The sequence below is a fragment of the Chrysochloris asiatica genome, unplaced genomic scaffold (genome assembly GCF_000296735.1).
Source record: "Chrysochloris asiatica unplaced genomic scaffold, ChrAsi1.0 scaffold00260, whole genome shotgun sequence".
Classification (NCBI taxonomy): domain Eukaryota; kingdom Metazoa; phylum Chordata; class Mammalia; order Afrosoricida; family Chrysochloridae; genus Chrysochloris; species Chrysochloris asiatica.
This window is the reverse complement of record NW_006408778.1, coordinates 3,617,197-3,640,458: the sequence shown is the minus strand read 5'-3', so window position 1 is coordinate 3,640,458 and position 23,262 is coordinate 3,617,197. Positions and strand designations below refer to the sequence as shown.

Below are 23,262 nucleotides of genomic sequence, written 5' to 3'. Positions count from 1 at the left end.
TGCCAGAGGAGACTCTGAAACTTGGTCTCCAATGTAGAGATGATAAAGCAAATGGAAGAAATGAGGAGGTACAGGAGCTTAACAGAAAATTTCAAAGGTCTGCTCAAGAAGATAAAGTCAAATGTTGTAACAAAATGTGCAAAGATCTGGAGTTAGAGAACCAAAAAGGAAGCTCTCACTCAGCTTTTCTCAAGCTGAGGGAAGTGAAAAAAATTCAAGCCTTGGCTTTCATTCTTGAAGGATTCTCTGGGCAAATTACTGAATGATGCAGAAAGCATCAAAAGAAGATGGAAGGAAAACACAGTTACTGTACCAAAAGGAAATGGTCGATGTTCAATCATCTCAAGATGATCAACAACCAATGACCCTGAAGGAAGAAGTCCAAGGTGCACTGAAAGCATTGGCAAAGAATAAGGCACCGGGAATTAATGGAATATAAATTGAACTCTTTCAACAAAGTAAAGTGGCACTGGAAACACTCACTCATCTATGTCAGGAAATTTGGAAGACAACTACCTGCCCAAGTGATTGCAAGAGATATGTATTTGTGTCCAATCCAAAGAGAGGTAACCCAAAAGAATGCGGAAATCATCAGACAATATCATTGATAATCCTCTGCGAGTAAAGTTTTACTAAAGGTAATACAAAAATGGCTGCACCATACATTGACAGAGAACTTTCAGAGATTCAAGTCGGATTCAGAAGAGGATGTCAAAGATGTTTACCTGTGCTTTACTGACTACACAAAGGCTTTTGATTGTATAGATCATGACAAGTTATGGACAACATTGCGAAGTATGAGTATTACGGAACACTTAATTATGCTCATGATGAACCTGTACATAGACTAAGAGGTAGTTGTTCCAACAAGATGGGAATACCAAACAGTTTAAAATTAGGAAAGGTGTATGACAGGGTTGTATTCTTTCACCATACTTATTTAACCTGTATGGTGGTGGTGGTTATGTGCTGTGGAGTCAGAACCAACTCATAGCAACTCTGTACAGAGTTTCCAAGGCTGTAAATCTTTTCGGGAGCAGAAAGCCTCATCTTTCTCCCACGAAACAGCCGGTAGTTTTGAGCTGCTGACCTTGCAGTTCACAGTCTGATTCGTAACCAATTATGCTGCCAGAACTCCTTTGGACATAGGAGAATATAAAAACTGTTTGTGACCTGCCATGCCTGCCCGTGTCTACTGGGTTGGGCGCCCAAATTTGCAAAACTGAATAAAGAAAACCTCACTTTCACTAAAATGAGTACATATTGGATTACTTGAGAGTTTTTCAGTATGGACAGTGTTTCTCACAGATACCAATGTTTGGTTAAGATGGAGGGTCAGAGAAAAAGAGGAAGACCCCCAGCGAGACAGATTGGCAAGCAGCATCAATGGGCTCAAGGGTAGTATCGATTATGAGGTTGGCCCAGGACCAGGCAGTGTTTGTTCTGTTGTGCATAGGGTCACTATGAGTCGGTACTGACTCCATGGCACCTAACAACAACAATTTTTATGGAGCTCTGGGTAGTATAGTGGTTAAGAATCAGGCTGCTAACATCAAGGTCGGCAGTTGGAAACTGTGAGAAATAGCTCTTGGGGTGATCCATCTTCAGGACTAAGGGGAATCTTGTGGGTAGAGTAGGCGTAACAAAAGGAGGAAGAAACTGGTTTGAATGGCTAGAAATTTTAAAATAAGAATACATCCATCAAGGAAATGGGGGAAGTTCATAGGGAGGAGGGAAACTAACTTTAAATGAGAATCCTAACAGCAAGGACTAGTGACACTTAGGGTAGATTATAAACTCCATGTTGTTGATGTTGTTTAAGTGCCTTTGAGTGCTGAGTTGGTTCTGAACCCATAGCGACCCTGTGTAGGGTTTTCAAGGAGCATCTGGTGAGCTTGAACCACCAACCTTGCAGTTCAAATGACTTTGCAGTCTGATGCATTAGCCCACAGCGCCACACCAAGACTCCATAAACTCCATGTTGTTGTTGTTATGTGCCATGGAGTTGGTTCCGACTCATAGTGACCCTGTACAGGGTTTTCAAGGCTGGAAATCTTTACAGGAGCAAGAAAGTCTCATCTTTCTCCCATGGAACAGCTGGTAGTTTTGAACTGCTGACCGTGAGATTAGCAGCCCGATTCGTAACCACTATACTATCAGAGCTCCTTCCATAAACTCCATAATACCCAGTAAAAGGGGTACTGGAGGGGCTTTTTTGAGAAAGGGAATAAAACTCTGCGAGTTGGCCATGCATCACACCTGCAGTGTCTACTGGGTTGGATGCCTGATTTTGCAAAATTGATTAAAGAAAACCTCACTCTCATGAAAATGAATACATATTGGATTTCTTGAGCATTTGTCAGTATGGACAACGAATGTTTCTCACAAAACTACCAGCCATTCCGTGGGAGAAAGATGAGGCTTTCGGCCTCGGAAACCCTATACAGGGTCATTATGAGTCAGAATTGACTCCATGGCACACCACAACCATTACCAATCTTTATGGAAGCAGACAGCCTCAAACTTTCTCCTGCAGAGCAGCTAATGGCTTTGAACTGCTGACCTTCCCAGTACTTAATCACTGTACTTCCAGGGTTCTTTCTCTTTCAACAAGGGCTTCTAATTTACATGGTAGTCCTGGTGTGGCGCTGTGGGTTAATACGCCAGACTGCAAAGCCGTTTGAACTGCAAGGTCGGTGGTTCAAGCTCACCAGCTGCTCCTTGGAAACCCTATACAGGGGCGCTATGGGTTGGAACCGACTCTACGGCACTTAACAACAGCAACAGTAAATGGCTGCTGAACTAACTTGTGACATGAGTCTGTTTTTGGACTAAGCCTGGCCAGGAAGACTGTAGGCCCTCATCCCTTGAGATACACCCTCCAATGCCCCACTCTCCTGGAGCTGAGGCCCCAGATTGGTCTCACCCCTGGAATTCTTTTTCCATGCAAGAAGGCATTTCCAGTAGGGCATTGGCCAGCATTCCCCTAAGGCAGAGCTCACTATCTCAGCGTTGGAAGGCCCACTGAGGTTGTGTGGACAGCTCCTATCTCCCACTGATGAGAAACTGAAGCCCAGAAGGTTCCTTTCTGGTAACAATCCAAATGTCCAGGTGTCTTTTCACTATCTCAACCTGCCCCTCTAGCATCAGAGGGTGAGATTAATGACCAATTTTATAGTACCCTCCAAATATTGGGTACTTCTTAATGGTACAATAAAAAAGAACCAAATTTCTAGCAAAGTCAGTTGTTATAAAAAAATCATTTTTAATACATCTATACTCTGTGGAACTAGAAAAATTTCTGAAAGACAGCCGTTATGAGCACTGTGTATGTATGTTTGTTTGTAACTTATTAACACAAGTGCAGAGACAGTAAGAAATGCAATGGCAGCAGGGCCTAGTGCCACTGAGGCATGTCCACAGCTTTGCTTTCAACAGCAGAAAGCAGACAGTGCCCCCTGATGACAAGTCAGGTCAGGCTCAACAAAGAATTCCACTTGAAAGTGCTTTCCTTACAGATACAAGGATTGCACTGGCAGAGGGACTGTAAAGGAAGGAGACGAAATGAGAAGGGTTGGTTATCTCACTGTAGTTTACAGAAACAAAATGAGGTCACAGAACCAGTGGCATTTCTCGCTTATTTCCTATGCTCCATACACAGGGGTTCTGTCCCATCTCCCCATTTCAGGTGAGGGCCCGATGGTGTGGATAAGCTAACAGCTTAGCTAGTGAGGGGCAGCACTGGATTCCCATCCCAGGCTCTTCAGACAGCTTGGAATAAGGCCAGAAGAAACTTCCTGGGAACAGAATCTGAGTAGTTAGGGAAAACGGAAGCTGGGAAAATGATATTTTTCTGGCTCCTTTGTTTTCTCTTTTCAATTCTCTGGAAATATTACCTAAGTAGAATGAAGTATAACCTGCTGAAAAGACAAAGATGAGCAACAGAAAGTCTCCTGCTTGCATATTCTGGCAGGCATGCACAAACTTGCATACCCCACAGTAAACATGCATATGAACTCTCGCACCTTGGCAGATATGCACACATGCTAGCATCCTCTCACAGTGGTGGACACACACATTCATGTACCCCAAAAGGGGGATGGACACACCTATGCATACCCTGCAGGTGTCTACATACACACTTCATATACACTAGAAAAGATGCACGCTCATGTAGACCCCAGCAGGATGTGTACATACACTTGCATACTATAAATCCAGCTGGGGTAGGGGTTTGGGCTGTGGCAACAGGAAGGAAAGAACCTATTCCCACCCTCCAACTTCACTAGATCATAGGAAAGAGAAGTCAAAACGTATCTTGGGGAAGTTGCTATAGGCTGTGCCTTGCATCAGAGACAGGCAGCTGTCAGTGCCTGGACACCACAGCTAGAGTGGGTCTATTAATGGGGTTCAGGTCATCCATACAGTGGACTGTGTTTGAGAATGATGGGCTTTCTCTCTCCTGCCTGACCCCACTGCTCAGTCCCCTACCAGGGTAAACAGGCGAGAGGATGGGGGATGTGGGGGTGAGCTTATATCTCTGTCACAGGGCCCCCCCAATCTATGACCTGATAATCAATAACTGAAACCACCCCATGGCCAAACAGGGGCCTGGGAACTCAAGTCTGGGTCCACTTGTTTAAGGCAACACTATACCCTATGGCTCCAGGTGAGGGCCCACCATCTCACCTCTTGGAGCTTGTCTCCCCAATTTGTAAACAGGAACAACCCAACGATGGGCTTTCCAAAGGCTAGTACAGTCCAGCTTTGAAAGGTGGTAGGTTTGTCAATGCCAAGCAGCCAGGCTCCAGAGCTCTGCTATCTAGCAGCTGGCTGACTGTGAACGGTTACCTGCATCCTCACTCATAAAAGTATAGTTTTAGGGCACAGAGCTACCATTTCTAGAACTGCTGGCATTGGTAGAACCACAAGCTGAATGGGAGAAGCACGCCTGAAGTCACATACACGCACACGGTCAGCTGCTCTAAGGAGGGCAAGACAGGTAGGCAGGTCTGCAACTTACTGCTAAAGCGAACAGGCTGTGCCACATTCACTGCGTGGAGTTGGGTAGGGTCACCACCTCGGGCTCGAGCCTGCCAAGTGTCCACAGCGTCCTTCCCATAGAGAGAATGTGCCTCCCTGGTCACTTCTGAAAGCAAAAGAAGAGGGCCACCATGAGCACTGTTAGCAAAGAAAGCAGCAAAGCCAATGCCCCACTTTGAGGCAGCACATTTCTGCAGGCTCAGGGCTACAAGACAAGCCTAAGATAGTGATGCACATCTCTTGTTTATTAAGCTTTTCTTTAGAACACTATCAAATGTTTAGAATACTAAGTCAAATAGGTCATAAGCACTTATTAAAACTGTGCCTTAAAAAAAGGGGTGGGGCTGTGAACTAGGATTTCTTGTCCTCTTTCCATTCTCAGGCAGGTTACTACTAGCAAATCAAAGTGACAGCCATTTCTGTTTAATGCCTCAGCAGCAATCCCCAGGTGCAATAGGGCTCTCGGTCTCATGGGACCCTTGCCAAGGGAGTCCTTTTGAGAGCCCTGCTGCTTTGGTCATCTCCCTTCTCTGCTTCTGCTATTTGCAACACTCCGCCACTCACTCAGTCCTGGGACTGTGGGTTAATGCACTAGACTGCAAAGCTAGTTTAAACGTCAAGGTCGGCAGTTCAAGCTCACCAGATGCGTTTTGGAAAACTTAATACAGGGTTGCTATGGGTCAAATGACATGATAGTACTTAACAATAACAATTATTCACTCATCCCTGTGGTCAGAAATGCCTGTCTGTCCACCTGAAGGCGCATCCTACCATCCTGGGGAGTCTCAGGCCCCGGACCCAGGTGTTCTTGAGTCAACTCTCAGACTGATCAAGCCCCAGTGAGCAGTGGCATCAACAAAGGCTGAATGGAGTGAACAGGATGGTACAACACTTTCGATATGACAATGGGAGAATAATTCTGGTTTGTGTATCGTCACTGTTGCTGTTAAGTGTCGTGGACTCAGTTCTAATCATAGCACCCTGTAAAGGGTTTCTAAGGAGCAACTGGTGGGCTGGAACCACCATCCTTGTGGTTAGCAGTAAAGTGCTTATTACCTGATAATAATTACAGGTACATACATTCTCTCTTTGGATGTACTTCCTACACCACCCCCCTTATAAGAGAGTAGACCCACTCTTCTCCCAACTCATAAGGTTCAGAGAAGGAGAATGATGTATCCCAGGACAAGGATATAGCTACGCCTTCCTATGCCCTGCCTCTCCCCTTACTGCCTGCATGGGTGCACCTCAATACAAGAGTAAAGGAGACGTCAGGGGCAAGGGCAAAGCAAATAGTGACTTGGTCTGCATGGTTATACACAGAGAAAGACAAACCCCTCACCAGTAGCCATGCTCTCTGGCTGAAGATGACAAAATAAGGGCTTCTGAACTCCATCAAGCAGGCCTGGAGTAGAGGAGTACAATGAGCCTGTGGTCACTACCTGGCAAGGGGTGGAGTGGCACATTTGTGCTCACAATCAGTCCCACTCGACCAAAGCATCTCCAGGTGTCTGGTTCTGCTCATGCCATGACCTCTGACAATGGTTTTGTTGCTGCTGATGTTGTTTTGTTTCTAAGAATCGGTATTCTTTCTCATTATTAAAGTAGTAAGTATTCAGTGTAAAACATTGGAGAAATACAAAGATTTTTCAAAATAAAGAGTATAGTCCATTAATGTTAGAGTATGTTCTTAGCGTAGTGGTTATGAATTGGGCTGCGAACCACAAGGTCAGCAGTTAGAAACTACCAGCTGTTCCGTGGGAGAAAGATGACGCTTTCTGCTCCTGTAAAGATCTACAGCCTTGGAAACCCTGTACAGGGTTTTCTACGAGTCTGAACCGACTCCATGGCACATAACCACCACCATGTTCTTTTGGTCTCTTTTTCTACACAACTGCTTAAGAACAATGGAATCTTATCCAACACCCTATTTTATGATGGTGAGATTAAGTCTCACAGACTTTGGACATATTGTCAGAAGGAACCAATACCGGGAAAAGGACATCATGCCTTGTAGAGGGTCAGCTTAAAAGATACAGACCCACAACAGGATGAAATGATATAGTGGCTTCAACCATCAGCTCAAACATAACTGTGAGTATGACGCAGGACCAAACAACATGCCACTACACCCGGCACCAGGTTGTGGCCACAGGCTCATCATGTCACTCTACTCCAGGCCTGCTTGATGGAGTTCTGTTATATATGGGTCACTATGAAGTAGGATCCAACTCGAAGACACCTAACAATAACAAAAATTCTATTATTTGCTTTCTAAGCTAAAAATTAGGAGTCCTGGTGAGGCACTGTGGGCTAATGCACCAAACTGCAAAGCCGTTTGAATTGCAAGGTCAGCAGTTCAAGCTCACTAGTTGCTCCTTGGAAATACTATACAGGGTCACTATGGGTTGGAATCGACTTGAAGGCACTTAACAACAACAACCACAACAACAAGCTAAACATTAAAGTTTTCCATATTCTTAAGTAGGTTTAAAGAACACTATTTCTAATGGCCACATAGCATGCTAGTTAATTATCACAATCCCTTATGAAAGGTGTCAGAAGTTTAAGTTGTGTCTTCTTCATATTCTACAAAAGGCTGCATAGAGAAACTTGCACAAACATCTGTGCCTATTTGGCATCATTTCCTTCCCAGACTCCAGACAATTCACCAACTCCAAAGCTTTGAGTCCTCCCTGACTAAATGAGTCACTCAACAAGAGTGTTTCCAGAAATCCTTCTGACATGTAACAGGATTGGTTGTGATTATATAAGAGGACTTCAAAATATTTATGGAAAAATGGAATTAAAAGATAACAGCATTTTCCCACAAACTTTTTGAGGCCTCCTCATATTGTGAATCACCCTAAAATGTGAAATGAGCTACCAGTGTCCAAGGCAATTATCAAAGCAAAGGCTACAAAGAGAGCAGTATCCTCACACTCTCATGGTGCCTTTTTAGAGGAAGAATACCGTATCTGTACTAGCTCTCTCAAAATGCAATGTTACAAACAGCAGGGCTTTGTGTGATACAGAGATAGAGACATAGTCTGAATGAGTAAAGGAGGGGAAATAATGCTAAGTGCTTGCTTGACTGTATTGTGGATATTGGTTTCCTCTGCCTACTACTGTAATACAGACACTGATGTGGGAGAGAAAGGAATATTGGAAAATATGGTTACAGAAAGCTTGTCTTCAGCCTATAACTGACTGGATTATCTATAAGGAGACTAGACTGTACCCAGGAAAATAAGCTTCTTGTTAAGCCTTAGTGGAGTATGGGGTCTGAGGTGGAATCCTGAGCCCCATGCAGAACCTTCGGAGGTGGGACATTCCCAACTGAAAAGACATGCAGGCCAATCCAAAACAGCTAGAGGAACAGAAGACACTTCTTGAAAGAAAGAAGAGTGAGGGGGAAAAAAAATAAGCAGACTGTTGGGCTGTTACACTATCAAGCAAGCTGGTTGCCTTGAAGCCACCAAGGCAAGAAAAGTCAACTCATCAGAGTAAACCCCTATCTAAGATTGAAACCCAAACGGAACACACGAACCATCTTGTTGGCTTGCTGGTGACTGCCCTGATAGTGGAAGTGGGGGAAATGCAGCAATGTAGACACGGGATGAGTTTAGCCATGCTCCACAGACACCCGATGACCTTGAGAGAGAGGAGGAAGGGCTGGCTGGTTTGAAGTCCAGGGAGCCATGTAAACACCTGAGCCCAAAGACACTGACCTAGCAACTGGGGGACAGAGTTAACAGTGAAGCAGCCAGCTGGTCCTAGAGCTGGTCTGAAGTGGAGGAGGTGGGCAAGAACTCTCAAATGTGCAGATAGCCCCCACTTGACATAGCTTGGATGGCTTGCTGACTAGAACTTGATCAGATGAAGAAGAACAAGTTTGATAAAGGGAACAAGCACAAATTGTTACAAGTTGATGAAATGCACCTTTGCTTATGGATGAAGTTGCCCAAAATTCCAAGCAAAAGGGAAGGTGTTTCTTCATATCAAGGACAAAACTTGCCTCCTCAGCACACCGCTTTAAAAAAATTTACAGCCTGTGACAGTTCTATTCTGACCCATAGGGTCATAAGTGGAATCAACTTGATAGCAACAGGTTTGCTCAAACTTTCTAAACACCAATAGAGTGCTTTTGGTTTTCCATTTTATATCCATATGGACAACATATAACCCAACAAAGAAAATAACTTGAAAACACAGCCTTGCAAATTCTACATTCAAGATCGATTTCCCTCCTGGTGCTTCTAAGTCCATGAATGTCTCAGGCACAAATATACAGAGGGAACTTTTATTCTTTCACTACCAGCCAATGAAAGACATTAAAAGAAACCACCAGATTGTCCTGTGGTATACTCCAACACTGACTTAGTCTCTATAGTCACATGGTAGAAGTAGACTGACAAAAGTAGGAATCCTAATCTCAGGCCTTCATAATTCTTATACAGATATCAGTCACTTAACAGCAATGACATGTTTGCACAATAGCATTGTACGAACACCTTTATCATTTACAAGCTGTTCTGGTGCATTCCATAGTTAAATTTCCATGGTTGTGGTGGTGGTGGCTGTATGCCACTGAGTTGGTTCCGACTCATAATGACCCTGTTTAGGTTTTCCGAGGCTGTAAATCTTTATAGGAGCAGAAAGCCTCATCTGCCTCCCGAGGAGCAAATGGTAGATTCAAACTTCTGACCTTATAATTAGCACCTCAGCTTATAATCCACTATGCTACCAGCACTCCTTTAAATCTCCATAAAGCTTATTATATTAAAACCTATGGGAATGATATATTCCTGAGTGTTTCTGTGTACATCCCAAAAAACAAACAGAGGGAATAGAAGCAAATACTGCTGAATGATGATGCACGAAGGAGATTGTAATAACTGCAATGAAACAATGGGTGTAAAACTGATGTTCTTCCATGCAAACTATCACTCAATTCACAAAAAAAAAAAAAAAAAAAAAAAAATTCAAGACCATACAAAAAAGCATTCCTATCAACAGTGATCAAAAGGTGTTCAGTAAAATCCTTGATCAAAAGGAGAGAAAAAGCTGGCGCTTTTGAAATCTGACTCTTTAGACTAAATGAAAATGATTAAACTAATGTTAAATGTTAAACTCATTCATACTGCCACCTTAGCATTACAAATATTAACATATGTTCACCAGGTGCTTCAAGGAAATGGTTTTCTCTGTGGTTAGAGAACCTTACCCAGATACCTATCCCAAGTCTTTGTATAAGGAGAATTGCAGGAAATGTGCTGCCTTAATCAAGATAAATTTCTACTTGTTGCTTAGAGAAAACATGTTATGTAATCACCTTGTGACTATCATGATATCACCTCCTGATAACATCTTGAGTCTCTGATCATGTAATACCCAGTAAATTTCGTGTATCCAATTAAAAAAAAAAAACAAAAACAAAAAACCTATGGGAGCTAGGTGTGCAAGGGAAGCCATATCGAGGTTTAGTGCATACCCAGAACAAAGTTAAAGAGAGCAGACTGAATAAATGCTTTCACTCACTTGTTGGTAAGTGCTGTTGCCAAGCTGCTCCTCACTCATCGTGACCCTGTATAGGGTTTCCAAGGAGCAGCTGGTGCGTTTGAACTGCTGATTTTATAGTTCAAGTGGACCTTGTAGCCCAGTGCATTATCCTACAGCGCCATACCAGGACTCCTGAAACCCATTAGAATAACAGGAATGGAAGTTTTACAAGGGCATATAGAATAGCAAAGAGAACAGAAACTGGTAAACAGAAGGATAACTGCTGATCATTAACTCAGAGGTGATCATGCATTGTAATCTGCCTGGGAACAATCTTCGTTTATGCCTATCATGCCAATATCTTGTCCAATGTTGAGTTTGTAACTCTCAAAATAGTCTTGTTTTAGAAGTAAATCATTCTATAACTATTAGAGCCCAGGAAGTTAAATTCTAGACCACTAGCTAGGAAAATTGGAACTGGCAGTAGCTAATAAAACAATGTATGAGGGAACTTCAATGGAAAATGGAGTTTAAAAACAATGTCATTTTTTCACTAACTTTTTGAAGCTCCTTCGTATGTATTTACCCTTTGATCAGCAACCTGACTTTTAGAAGACATATCTACAACATACATAATAGGTTATTGTGTTTATTATAAGCAAAAGAATGAAGATCATCTAAATGCCTATACCTAACATACATAAGGAGTCCTGGTGTGGCATTGTGGGTTAATGAGCCAGACTGCAAAGCTGTTTGAACTGCAAGATCAGCAGTTCAAGCTCACCAGCTGCTCCTCGGAAACCCCATATAAGGTCGCTATGGGTCGGAATCAACTCGACAGCACTTAACAACGACAACAACATACATAAAATATGTGTGTTCCTAAAATATGGAGCCCTTGGGTGGGTAAGTAGTCAGCTACTAACCAAAATGCTGGTTATATGAACCTACTCAAAGATCCCTTGGAAGAAAGTCCTAGCAATTTCCTTTTGAAAGACCAAAGGCACTGACAACCCTACGGAGCAGTTACACTCTGAAATACATGGGGTTGCCATAAGTTCGAATTAATTGATTTGGTTTTTGGTTTAGTACCCCATATGGAGAGCAATTTAACTGCAAAAGAAATCTGAGAAACTTATCTATGAATTAATACACAGCAATGACAAGGATATTTTATTACATTAAAAAATATTTAAGTGGAATGCAAAAGATACTTTTCTGTGTAAGAAAGAAAGGATACGGAAAAAGAGTAAATAATTTATACATGTACTTGATTATTTCTGTAAAAAGAAACTTGGGAATAATAAGCCAGAAACTAATGGAGTTGGTTACCTAAAGGATGTGAGTGGGAAAAAGGATAACAAAAGGAAAAAGAATTTCTAAGTATCATTTAAAAACATATATAGTCATTACTTTTGAATCTTCTGCTTTACATATTCTAAAAATAAATCAGTTGCACAACCCTGGGAAGATACTTTGTTATTGCTATTGTTGTTAAGTGCCCTTGAGTCAGTTCCGACCCACAGCCACCCTGAACGGGGTTTCCAACGCTGTAAATCTTTACGGGAGCAGAAAGCAGCTTCATCTTTCTCCCGCAGAGCGGCTGGTAGTTTTGAACCGCTGACCTTAAGGTTTGCAGCCCGATTTGTAACCACTACGCTACCAGAGAGCTCCTTTAGGTGCTATCAAATTGGTTCCAACTCATAGGGGCCCTATATAAAGTTTCCACGGAGCAGCTAGTGAGTTCAAACGGCCAACCTTCTGGTTATCAGTTCAATGCTTATCCTACAAGGGTACAATGTTGTTGTTAAGTGCCGACGAGTCAGTTCCGACCCATAGTAACCCTGTATAGGGTTTCCGAGGAGCAGTTGGTGAGCATGAACCACCAACCATGCGATTCAAATCAGCCTTGCAGTCCAGTGCATTAACCCACAACAGGACTTGTTGTTGTTGTTGTTATGTGCCGTCGAGTCGGGTCCGACCCATAGCGACCCTGTACAGGGTTTCCGAGGGTGTAAATCTTTACGGGAGTAGAAAGCCTCATCTTTCTCCCGCGGAGCGGCTGGTAGTTTCAAACCGCTGACCTTAAGCTTCGCAGCCCAATTCGTAACCACCAGGACTAGGACTCCTTAATTGTATACTTTAAAGGGGTGAATTTTATGAAATATGAATTACATATCTCAATTCTTAAGAATTAAAAATAAATGAAATCAACAGAACAAAGTGTTGTTTGTTTTTTAATTGTGAATTGAGTGAAGGTTTACAGAGTAGATCATCAGTTTTACATTCACCACACCATACACTTCGTTTGATCTCAGATTGTAATTCCCTCAATGTAACATCACTTATCCTCCTTCTTCCCTGTGTTTCATCTTTCCATTCCTCCCTTCCCAGCCTTTCTGAATTTTGTCCTTAGGTAAATGCTGTCCTTTTGATTGTAAATGGTTGACCTCACAAGTGCTGTTGTCCACCTTATACATCTATCTATTGCTTGGCTGAAAATTGATTTCCTGACTGCTGTTTCCATGAGTGTTCATGGTTGATTCTAGCAAAATGAAGTCTTTGACAACGTCAATCTTTTCTCCATTGATATGGATGTTGTTTATTGGTCCAGTGGTGAGGATTTTGCTTTCTTTACATTGAGGTGCAACCCATACTGAAGGCTATGGTCTTTATCTTCTTTAGTAAGCATTTTAAGTCCTCTTCACTGTCAGCAAGTAAGGTTGTATCATCTGCATATCGCAGGTTGCAAAGGAGTCCTACAGTCATACTTTGTACATTCCATGTTCTGATTATTAACGGATGTTTATAGCTATTCCTCTTCATTTTGAGTTGTGCCCCATGAGCAAATGAAGGTCCCGAGGGCTTTACTCCTTTCACGTCATTATGGTCAACTCTACTTTGAGGAGGCAGCTCTTCGGCAGTTGCATTCTGAGTGCTTTCCAAACTGAGGGGCTCATTTTCTGGCACTATATCTGAGCTCTGGCAGCGTAGTGGTTTACAAGTCAGGCTGCGAACCTCAAGGTTGGCAGTTTGAAACTACCAGCCGTTCCGCGGGAGAAAGATGAGGCTTTCTGCTCTTGTAAAGATTTACAGCCTCAGAAACCCTATATAGGAATATTTAGTTGGAACCGACTATGAGTTGGAACCGACTCCACAGCACATAACAACAACAACATATATGACAGTGTTTCTCTGGTATTCATAAGGTTTTCAGTGACTAAATATTCCTAAGTAGTTTGTCTCTCCTTCTTCCTAGTCTGTCTTCGTCTGGAAGCTCATATGAAACCTGTCTACCATGGGTGACCCTGCTGGGTTCAAAATACCCGTGGCATAGTTTCCAGAATCACAGCAACACACAAGCCACTACAGTATGACAAACTGACAGATGAGTGGTGAGGAATTCCCTTAAATCCAATCAAGGTTTGTGATGGGATTAGGGGCATTGCCGTCTACCCTTAATCCTTTTATTGGTTTATCACATAAGATCACATCATGGGGGATCATCACATAACTATCACATTACATCATTACATAACTGCCAAACCACTGAGAATCATGATATAGCCCAGCTAAATCATATTTGGGGGGTCACAATTCAATCTGTGACAGCAATTGACCAAATAAATAAAAATAAAGAAGATGTTGAGAACTAGGGTTGTTACTATGGCAGAAGAGATACAAATATGGAGTGAGAAAAGAACCCTAAAATAGATTAGTGCCAGAAAGTAAGGCAGCAGGAATAGAAAAGTTCTTTATAAAATTCTGTTGCTGTTAGTTGCTGTCCAGTAAGCAGCAACCCCATGTCCCACAGAACAGTTCCTTGCTGGTCCTGCATTATATGCCCACAAAAGCTCACTGCTGTAGCCACGAGGGAGCTCATAATCCAGCACTATGTGGTGTTTGTTGTTAAGTGTCATTGAATTGGTTCCAACTCACAGCAACCCTGTATAGGGCTTCTGAGGAGCAGCTGGTGAGTTTGGACCATCAACCTTGCAGTTCAAAACGACCTTGAGGTGGAGTGCTTATCACAGCACCACACCAGGACTCCATCCAGCACTATAATTGAAAAATACTCAGTTGCAATCAATAGGATTTTCATTGGCTAATTTTCAGAAGTAGATTGCCAGGCCTTTATTCCTATTGTCTTAATCTGGAAGCTCTGCTGAAACCTGTCCACCGTGCGTGACCCTGCTGGTATCTGAAATGTGGGTAGCATAGTTTCCAGCATTATAGCAACATGCAAGTCACAACAGAATGACATACCTACAGGTGGTGGCTTTATAAAATTTTATCTGCTAAATGTGGCAGGTATGACAGAATTAGAAAAATTACCATTTTAAAAAACTATCATTGTTTTAACTGATTCAGAAGAGAATCATCAACAATTGGATGATAGATACTACCTTAACCAAATGATCAACTCTAACATTGCTGTGGGTTAATGCGCTGGATTGCAAAGTCAGTTTGAACCGCAAGGTCGGCAGTTCAAGCTCATCAGTTGCTCCTCCTCGGAAACCCATATAGGGTGTTGCTAAGAGTCGGAACTGACTCAATGTCACTTAACAACAATAACATATACTCTGGGAGAGAAAGATGAGGCTGTCTGCTTGAATAAAGATTTATAACCTTGGAAACCCTAAGGAGAAGTTCTACTCTGTTACACAGGGTAACTAAGATCAGAATTGACTTGATGGCAATGAGTTACAGTGGGCAAAAGTAGATTTCATATGCCTCGTAATAACTACACCAGACTGGGACAGTCAAGGGGCTCTGAGAAAGATAGCAGCACAAGACTGGTAGAGTTGAATGTACTGAGAAGAGAGGCATAGGAATACAAAAAAGATTTACTGCTAATACTGTACATTCAAACAACCACTTTGAAAATCTGTTTGACAATTTCTTAGAATATAAGTATAATGCAATCCCAATCCAGATTCCAACACCATTCTTTAAAGAGATGGAAAAAAATGATCATGAACTTTATTTGGAAAGACCTCAGATTAGCAAAGTACTGCTTAAGAAGAACAAAGTTGGAGGCTTTTCATTCCCCTCATCTCAAAATTTACTATACAGCCACAGTGGTCAAAATTTCTTGATACTGGCACAACAAAAAATACATTAAAAATCAATGGAACAGAATATAAAGCAAAGAAGTAAACCCATCCACATACAGTCAGCTGATCTTTGACAAAGGGCCAAAATACATTAAATAAGGAAGAGATAGTCTCGTCAACAAATGCTGCTTGAAAACTGGAAATACATTTGGAGAAGAATAAAACAAGACCCATATCTCATACCATATACAAAAACAAACTCAACATGGATTAAACACCTAAATGTAAAATCTAGAATTGTAAAGATCATCAATGAAAATACAGGGACAAATTTACAAGCTCTGATTCATGGCACAAATACACGACCAAAAATGACTAAAACCACACAAACAGCAGAAGACAAAATAGATGAATTATTGTTAAGTGCCATTGAGTAGGTACCAACTCATAGTGACCCCATGTACAACAGAATGAAACACTGCCCAATCCTGGGCCAACCTCACAATAGATGACTGGGACTTCCTAAATATTAGACATTTTTGTGCATCAATTGATTTCAACAAAAGAATCAAAAGAGAGACAACAGATTGGGAAAACATTTTTTGCAACAACATATCAGAGAAAGAACTCGCCTCTAAAATGTATAGAAAACTACAATACCTCTACAAGAAAAAGGCAAACAATCAAATTTAAAAATGGTGAAAGCAGCTGGTGTGAAGTGCAGTAAGGTGTGTGTGAACTCTCAAACTTGCAGCTAGTACCCATTTACCCTAGCTTGAATGGCTAGTTGACCAGAACTCGAACCAAAGAAGATAAAGATGTTTGATCCTGTGAACAAGTGCAAATTACTACAATTTGATGAACTAGACTTTTGCCTAGGAATGCAGTGACTCAAAATTTCAACTGGAATGGAAGAATTCTTCATATCAAGGAACATTCTTGTTTCTTTAGTGTACTGGGCTGACAGGGACAAGAAATTTAGACACTGGCTATGAAAAATGGGGGGCTAAGACATGAAGTAGCTAGCAGACTTCCAACCTTTCACGAGTTTGCTTAGTTTCAGAATTGGGGGGTGGGGGTGGGGTCGGTAAGTAGCATTCCCACGGGAAAGTTTACTTCTTTTCCAGATGGATCTGGTGAAAGGAGATGATGGATGATGGTGACATGATTTTATGATTCAACTGTGAGTATTTGTAAGCAGGATTAATTGTGATTGTCACAAATATAATTATAGAAGATGTTTAACTAAAAGCAGGGAGTAGTTAACTAAAAGGGGAATAGTTGATGTTTAATTTCAGGAACAATGATCCCAGGACCCATCAAAGAAGGAAGAGCATGAGTAAAGCGTGGGATCCCTACCTAGAAAAGTGACAACAGCAGAGATGTTGGCAGAGGTGATAGCATAGAGAAACAGAGCAGTTGTGGGCTCTAGGGGCCTGGACTGAGGAAGGCTGTATGCCTGCGGGCAGGAGGCTGGCAGGCAAAATGTGCTTTTTGGTTTGGACATTTAAATAAATAAGTAAATACTTCTTATCTTTGTAAGTGTTAAAAATAAATAAAGTGAATAGAAGTAAAAAAACACAAAACCGGTTTTAAGGATTAGGACACTGACAACTTCGGGGGTCAATTTTCTAACTACCACAGTGAGGGTACTGAGAACTTCAATAATTTTTGCTGAATGCTTACTTTCCCCTTTGTCTCTACCATTTTATGGTTTATGTAGTTTGAAATTGTAGTTGTTAAATGTACATATATTTTTCATTGTTATCTCCCTGATTATCAATAAAAATATTTAACTTAAAAAAAAAGGGAGGCGGGGAACAGGACATGAACAGACACTTCAACAAAGAAAACATTCAGGCAATCAACAAACATGAAGAAATGTATGATCATGAGCCATTATAAAGATGCAAATCAAAACAACGAGACCATCTCACACCAGCATTAATAGTCAAGTTTAAAAAAACACAGAAAATAACAAATGAAGACAAGGGTGTGGAAAGACTGGGACCCTCCTACATTGCTAGTGGAACTACAAAATGGTTCAACTTAACCACTGTGGAAAACGGCATGGCACCTCCTCAGAAAGTTGGGAATACAAATACCATACTTGGTGTATATCTACAAGAAGAGCCAGGACAAGAGTAGATATATGCACACCAATGTTCATTGCAGCACTATTCACAATAGCAAAAAGATGGAAACAGCCAGTGCCCATCAACGGAAGAATGGATAAACAAATGGTACATACACACAATTGAATACCATGCACCGATGAAGAATAACAATGATTCTGCAAAACACCTTATAACATGGATGAACCTAGTGGGCATTGTTGTTGTTGCTGTTAAGTGCCTCATACACACATGAAAGTTGGACAATACGGAAAGCCACAGAAGAATTGATAGATTTCAGCTATGGTGTTGGAGAAGAACATTTAAAGTATCATGGACTTCCTGAAGAACAAACAAATCTGTACTGGAAGAAGTACAGCCAGAATGTTCTTTAAAAGTCACAACAGACATACTTGTCTCTCATACTTTGGACATGTTATTAGGAGGGACCAGTCCTTGGAGAAGGACATTATACTTGGTAAAGTGGAAGGCCATTGAAAAAAGGAAGACCCCAACAAGATGGACTAGCACAGTGGTAGTAGCAATGAGCTCAAATATTAACAATTGCGAGGATGGCACAGTATTTGTGAGCATGGCACAAGACCACATAGTGCTTACGATTACTATGAGTTGGAAACAAATCGAGGGCACTTAACAATGCAAAACATTCTCAGTAGAAAAAGGCTATGAGGCCCTTCCTCTTAAGAATGGGAATGAGACAAGGATGCCCATTATCACCACTATTATTCAATACTGTACTGGAAGTCCTAGTCAAAGTAAAAGGGAAGAAAGAAATCAAAGGTATTACATTTGGAGAAGAAAAAAGTGAAGGTTCACTCACAGACGGTATGATCCTATATGAGGGGCATTCAAAAAGCTTGTCAAAATATAGCATAAAAAGATCACGGAATGCCCCCCCCCCCAATGGAATTTTTCTTTGAATATTTTGAAGTCCCCTTGTATATACAGAGAAACTCTTCAGGATTCCACAAGAAAATGGCTCTAATAGAGGAATTTATCAACACTGCAGGGTGCAAGATCAATTACTTTGCACTAATAAGGAATACTAAAGGACCTCTGGTAGCGTAGTGGTTACGAATTGGGCTGTGAACCACAAGGTCAGCAGTTCGAAACTACCAGCTGTTCAGTGGGAGAAAGATAAGGTGTTTTGCTCCCATAAAGATTTATAGCCTCAGAAACCCTGTACAGGGTCACTATGAGTCAGAACCAACTCCATGGCACATAACAACAAATAAGGAGTACTGCACCAAGAAAATCAAGAAAACAATACCATCTACAACAGCTCCCAAAATTATAAAATAGCTAGAAATTAACCTAACCGGGGATATAAAAGACTTATAACAATGAAAATTATGAAACATTATTTATTACAAGAGAGACCTCCATACACTGAAGTACATTCTATTCATACAGACTGCTGTTGTTGCTGTTAAGTACTGTGGCATCAGTTCCGACTCAGAGTCACTCTGTAGTAAGGTTTCCAAGACTTTAAATTTTTGCAGGAGCAGAAAACCTTGTGGTTGGTTCACACAGTCCATTGCTTATTTTATGGAATCACCACACTCCCATACTTACAGACTGGAATACATAATATAGTGAAAATGTCAGCAGTACTTAAAGCAATCTATAGGTACAATGCAATCCCAATACAAATCCCAACAATATTCCTTACTGAAAAGGAAACTTGATTAGCAACTTTATATGGAAAGAAAACAGGCTCTGAATAGCCAGAGCTTTACAGAAGAACAGAGTGGGAAGCCTGAAACTCCCCATACCAAAACATTCTATACAACTAGTGTAATCAAATTAGTGGGGCACTGGTTCAATGATAGACTCATAGACCAGTAGAAACAGAACTGAGAATCTAAAAATAAATCAATGTATCTGTGGCCAATTGCTTTTGGACAATTGCTTTCCAACAATGGGTCAAAGCCTATTCAATGGGGAACAAAAAGTCTCTTCAATAAATGATTCTGGCAAAACTGGATATCCACTTGAAGAAAATCAAATAAGACCCAGACTTCACACCATATACAAAACCTTACTCTAAAATATTTGAGCTGCCAACCTCGCAGTTAACAGTCTAGTGCTTATCCTACAGGGCAACACCAGGATTTCTCATTAGCCATGGTTATTCTTGTTGTTTGGTGCTGTCAACTCAGTTCTGACCCATGGTGACTCTGTATAGAGATTCCAAGGAGTGGCTGGTGAGTTTGAAACACTGACCTTATAGTTTAAACTGACCTTGCAGTCCAATTAAACAGATGCAAATCACAACAACAATAAGATACTATCTCACCCCAGCATTAATGCCAAAATTAAAAAAAAAACATGAGAACAACAAATGCTGATGAGAATGTGAAGAGACTGGGACCCTCGTACACTGTTGGTGGGGCTGCAAAATGGCGCAACTACTATGGAAAACTGTATAGTACTTCCTCAAAATGTTGGAAATAAAAACACCATGTAATCCATCCAGCAATCTCTTGCTGTGACACAAACAGATATATGCATACCCATGTTCATCATAGCACACTATTCACAATAGCAAAAAGATGGACACAGACTTTTAAAATACCCATTAATGGAAAAATGTATAAACAAACTTTGGTACATACATACACACAGTGTAATACTATAAATATTAAACAATAATGATGAATATGAAAAACACCTCATATAACAGGGATGAACCTGGAGGACATTTGTTATTGTTGTTAAGTGCTGTAGAGTCAGTTCTGACCCATAGTGACCATGTACAGGGTTTCCAAGGATTGGCTGGTGAGCTTGAACTACCGACCTTGTGGCTCAAAATGACACTGCAGTCCAGCGTATTAACCCACAGCACCACACCAGGACTCCTGGATGACATTATGCTAAGTGAAATTAGTTAATCACAAACAGGCAAATATTGAATGAGACCACTAATGTAAAAAGTCAAGAAAAGGTTCTGATACTAAAAGAACCATTCTTTGATGGTTATCAGTGGTAGAAAGGAAGGGTTAGAGGTTAGACATGTATTAACGTGGGTTAATGTGAAGGCAATATGTAACACTGGTAACATATGCTCACTTGGAATAAAAAATAAATACTAAGAAAAAAAAAAAAAAAAAAAAAAGGTAAAGAATGCAGTTACTGTACCAAAAAGAATTGGTCAATGTTCAACCATTTCAAGACATAGCATATGATCAAAAATCAATGGTATTGAAGGAATAAGTAAAAGCTACACTAGAGGCTTTGGTAAAAAAACAAGGTTTCAAAAATTGATTAAAAAAAAACAAAAACAAATGAAATGCTTCATCAAATTGATACAGCACAATAGGTGCTCACTTGTGTATGCCACAAAACATAAAGACCTAGCCAACCAATTGGAAGAGATCCATAGTTGTGCCTATTTCAAAAAGAAGTGACCCAATGGAATGCAGAAATCATCCAATAATAATATTAGTCCTCATTTATGTGAATGGCTCAAGTATATGGAACTACTCAAATTATCTCTTATCTCCTGGAAGCCGTCAGAGAAGGACTCCAGCTCCATGGAAGGAGAGCTGCCTGGGAGAATCCTGCCAAGTGTGTGATGGACACCTACCATGGACAACGAGCTCCCAACAGAACGATGATGACGCCCCCCCCTCCCATCCCCCACCCCTGCTGCTGCAGCTGTGGCCTGAGGACATTGCTTTGACAGTTACTCCATGCTTCTGAGAGGGCTCAGCCAGTAGGCAAGGACCCCCCAGGTGAGATTCACTGATGAATATGCTGATGCAGCTGCAGGAAGCTGCTAACTACTCCAGGACTCAGCACTACAACTGTAACTCCAACAGCAAGTCATCCTGACAACATCCTTGACTTATTCTTGGAATTCACTCTGTGACAGGGTCAGCCCACCTCTTCTCCCAACCCCACTTGACCTGCACCTGTCACTCCGTCCTAAAGATGGCTTCCTCAGCCAGCCTCCAGAGGCAGCACCTGACCTATAGGACCACCAGGACTCCTCGTGCCTCCACCCTGGCCTGCAATGCACACACTTTGGAACTGCTTCCTTCCGACAGTGAGAACTGTGAGAGAACTGCATCACATTTTGTTTTATTTCAATGGTTCTGTTCTGCCTTGTTGTATGTATCAGGAGGGAACAGTTCCAGGAAAAAAGACATCATGTTTAGCAAAGTAGAGGGTTAGTGAAAAAGAGGAAGACCCCCAACAAGATGATGGACACAGTGGCTACAACAATGGACTCAATCATGACAACACAGGACTGGGAAGTAATTCATTCTGTTGTGAATAAGGTCACTAAGTCAGAACAGACTCAACAATACCTAACAACAAAAAAGGATTAAATATCATGGATTGAACTGTGTCCCCAATCACTATGTGTCAACTTGGCTGAGTCATGATGCTCAGTGGTTTGGCAGTTATGTAATGACTTTCATGATGTGATCTGATGTGATAAGTCAATTTGTTGTAAAATGATGAAGGTGGAATACAACACTCATAATCCAGTCATAACTGAGGTAAGGGGACTTTCCCCGGGGTGTGGACTGCAACACCTTTTACCTATAAGCAATAAAAAGAGAGAGAAGCAAGCAGAAAGAGGTAGACCTAGGACCATTGAGAATGTGCTCTGCTTGCTCCCGGCTCTGGAAGCAAGCAGAGCACATTTCTGGACCCAGGTTTCTGCTCTGGGAACCTCCTGGATCAGGGGATGATTAATGTCAAGACACATGCAGACCTCTCCCGACCGGAATCAAAAGGAGAGGTAGAACCAGAGAAACCAGCCAAGACTTCTAGAACAGTTTCCATCTGGGATTGAAAATAGATGCTGCCAAAGTAGAGCTAGGAAGGTGGCTTGTATGGTTTTCTCATCTGGGTCTCAGATACCAAGTCAGCAGCAGTCTCCTGGGACAACTCACATCAGGACTTCCAGTTTGCCATGGCGCCCAGACAGCACGGACAGCAAGAGACGCCTATCTTCTGATCATATTAATAATAATTATAATAAAACAAGAATAATAATGCCCAACAAGAAACAATTAACATTATTTAAACATGTCCAAAAGCAGAAGAGGCCAGCAGATGCAAATGAGCTGGAGACAGGCAAAAGCTTTATAGAGAAGGAGGAGCGGGTTCTGGATATGCCTGAGAGGGAATTCAGAAGAATGATATGGAAACAAATTCAAATACTCCGAAAAGGGGTCGAGGAAAATAAGGACAAAGTAAGTAAAGTACTGCAGGAACAATCTAATAGGATTGACACAGCATTGGAAACAATTCAAAACCTGCAAAAAGATGTCGAGGTGATGAACAATAAGATATCAGAAATAGACAATAACCTGAAAGGAGCAGACTAGAAGAGATGGAAGCCAGAACTAGCGAGCTGGAAGACAAATCTCTCAATACTGCCAAGATAGAACAGCAAACAGCTAAAAGGATAAAATAATCTGAAGACAGTCTAAGATTCATGCTGGATAACATGAAGAGGAACAATGTAAGAATTATTGGCATCCTGGAACAAGAAGAATCAAAGA

General features: G+C 41.4%; 1 protein-coding gene across 1 annotated transcript in view; it reads right to left on the bottom strand.

Moving 5' to 3' along the window:
- Nucleotides 1-23,262, bottom strand: part of LOC102828502 (integral membrane protein DGCR2/IDD-like) — a 149,951-nt gene that overhangs the window by 36,865 nt on the left and 89,824 nt on the right. The window contains exon 3 of the mRNA XM_006874055.1: nt 5,024-5,149. Within this exon, the coding sequence (XP_006874117.1) occupies nt 5,024-5,149 (126 nt within the window). The remainder of the gene's footprint in view (nt 1-5,023; nt 5,150-23,262) is intronic.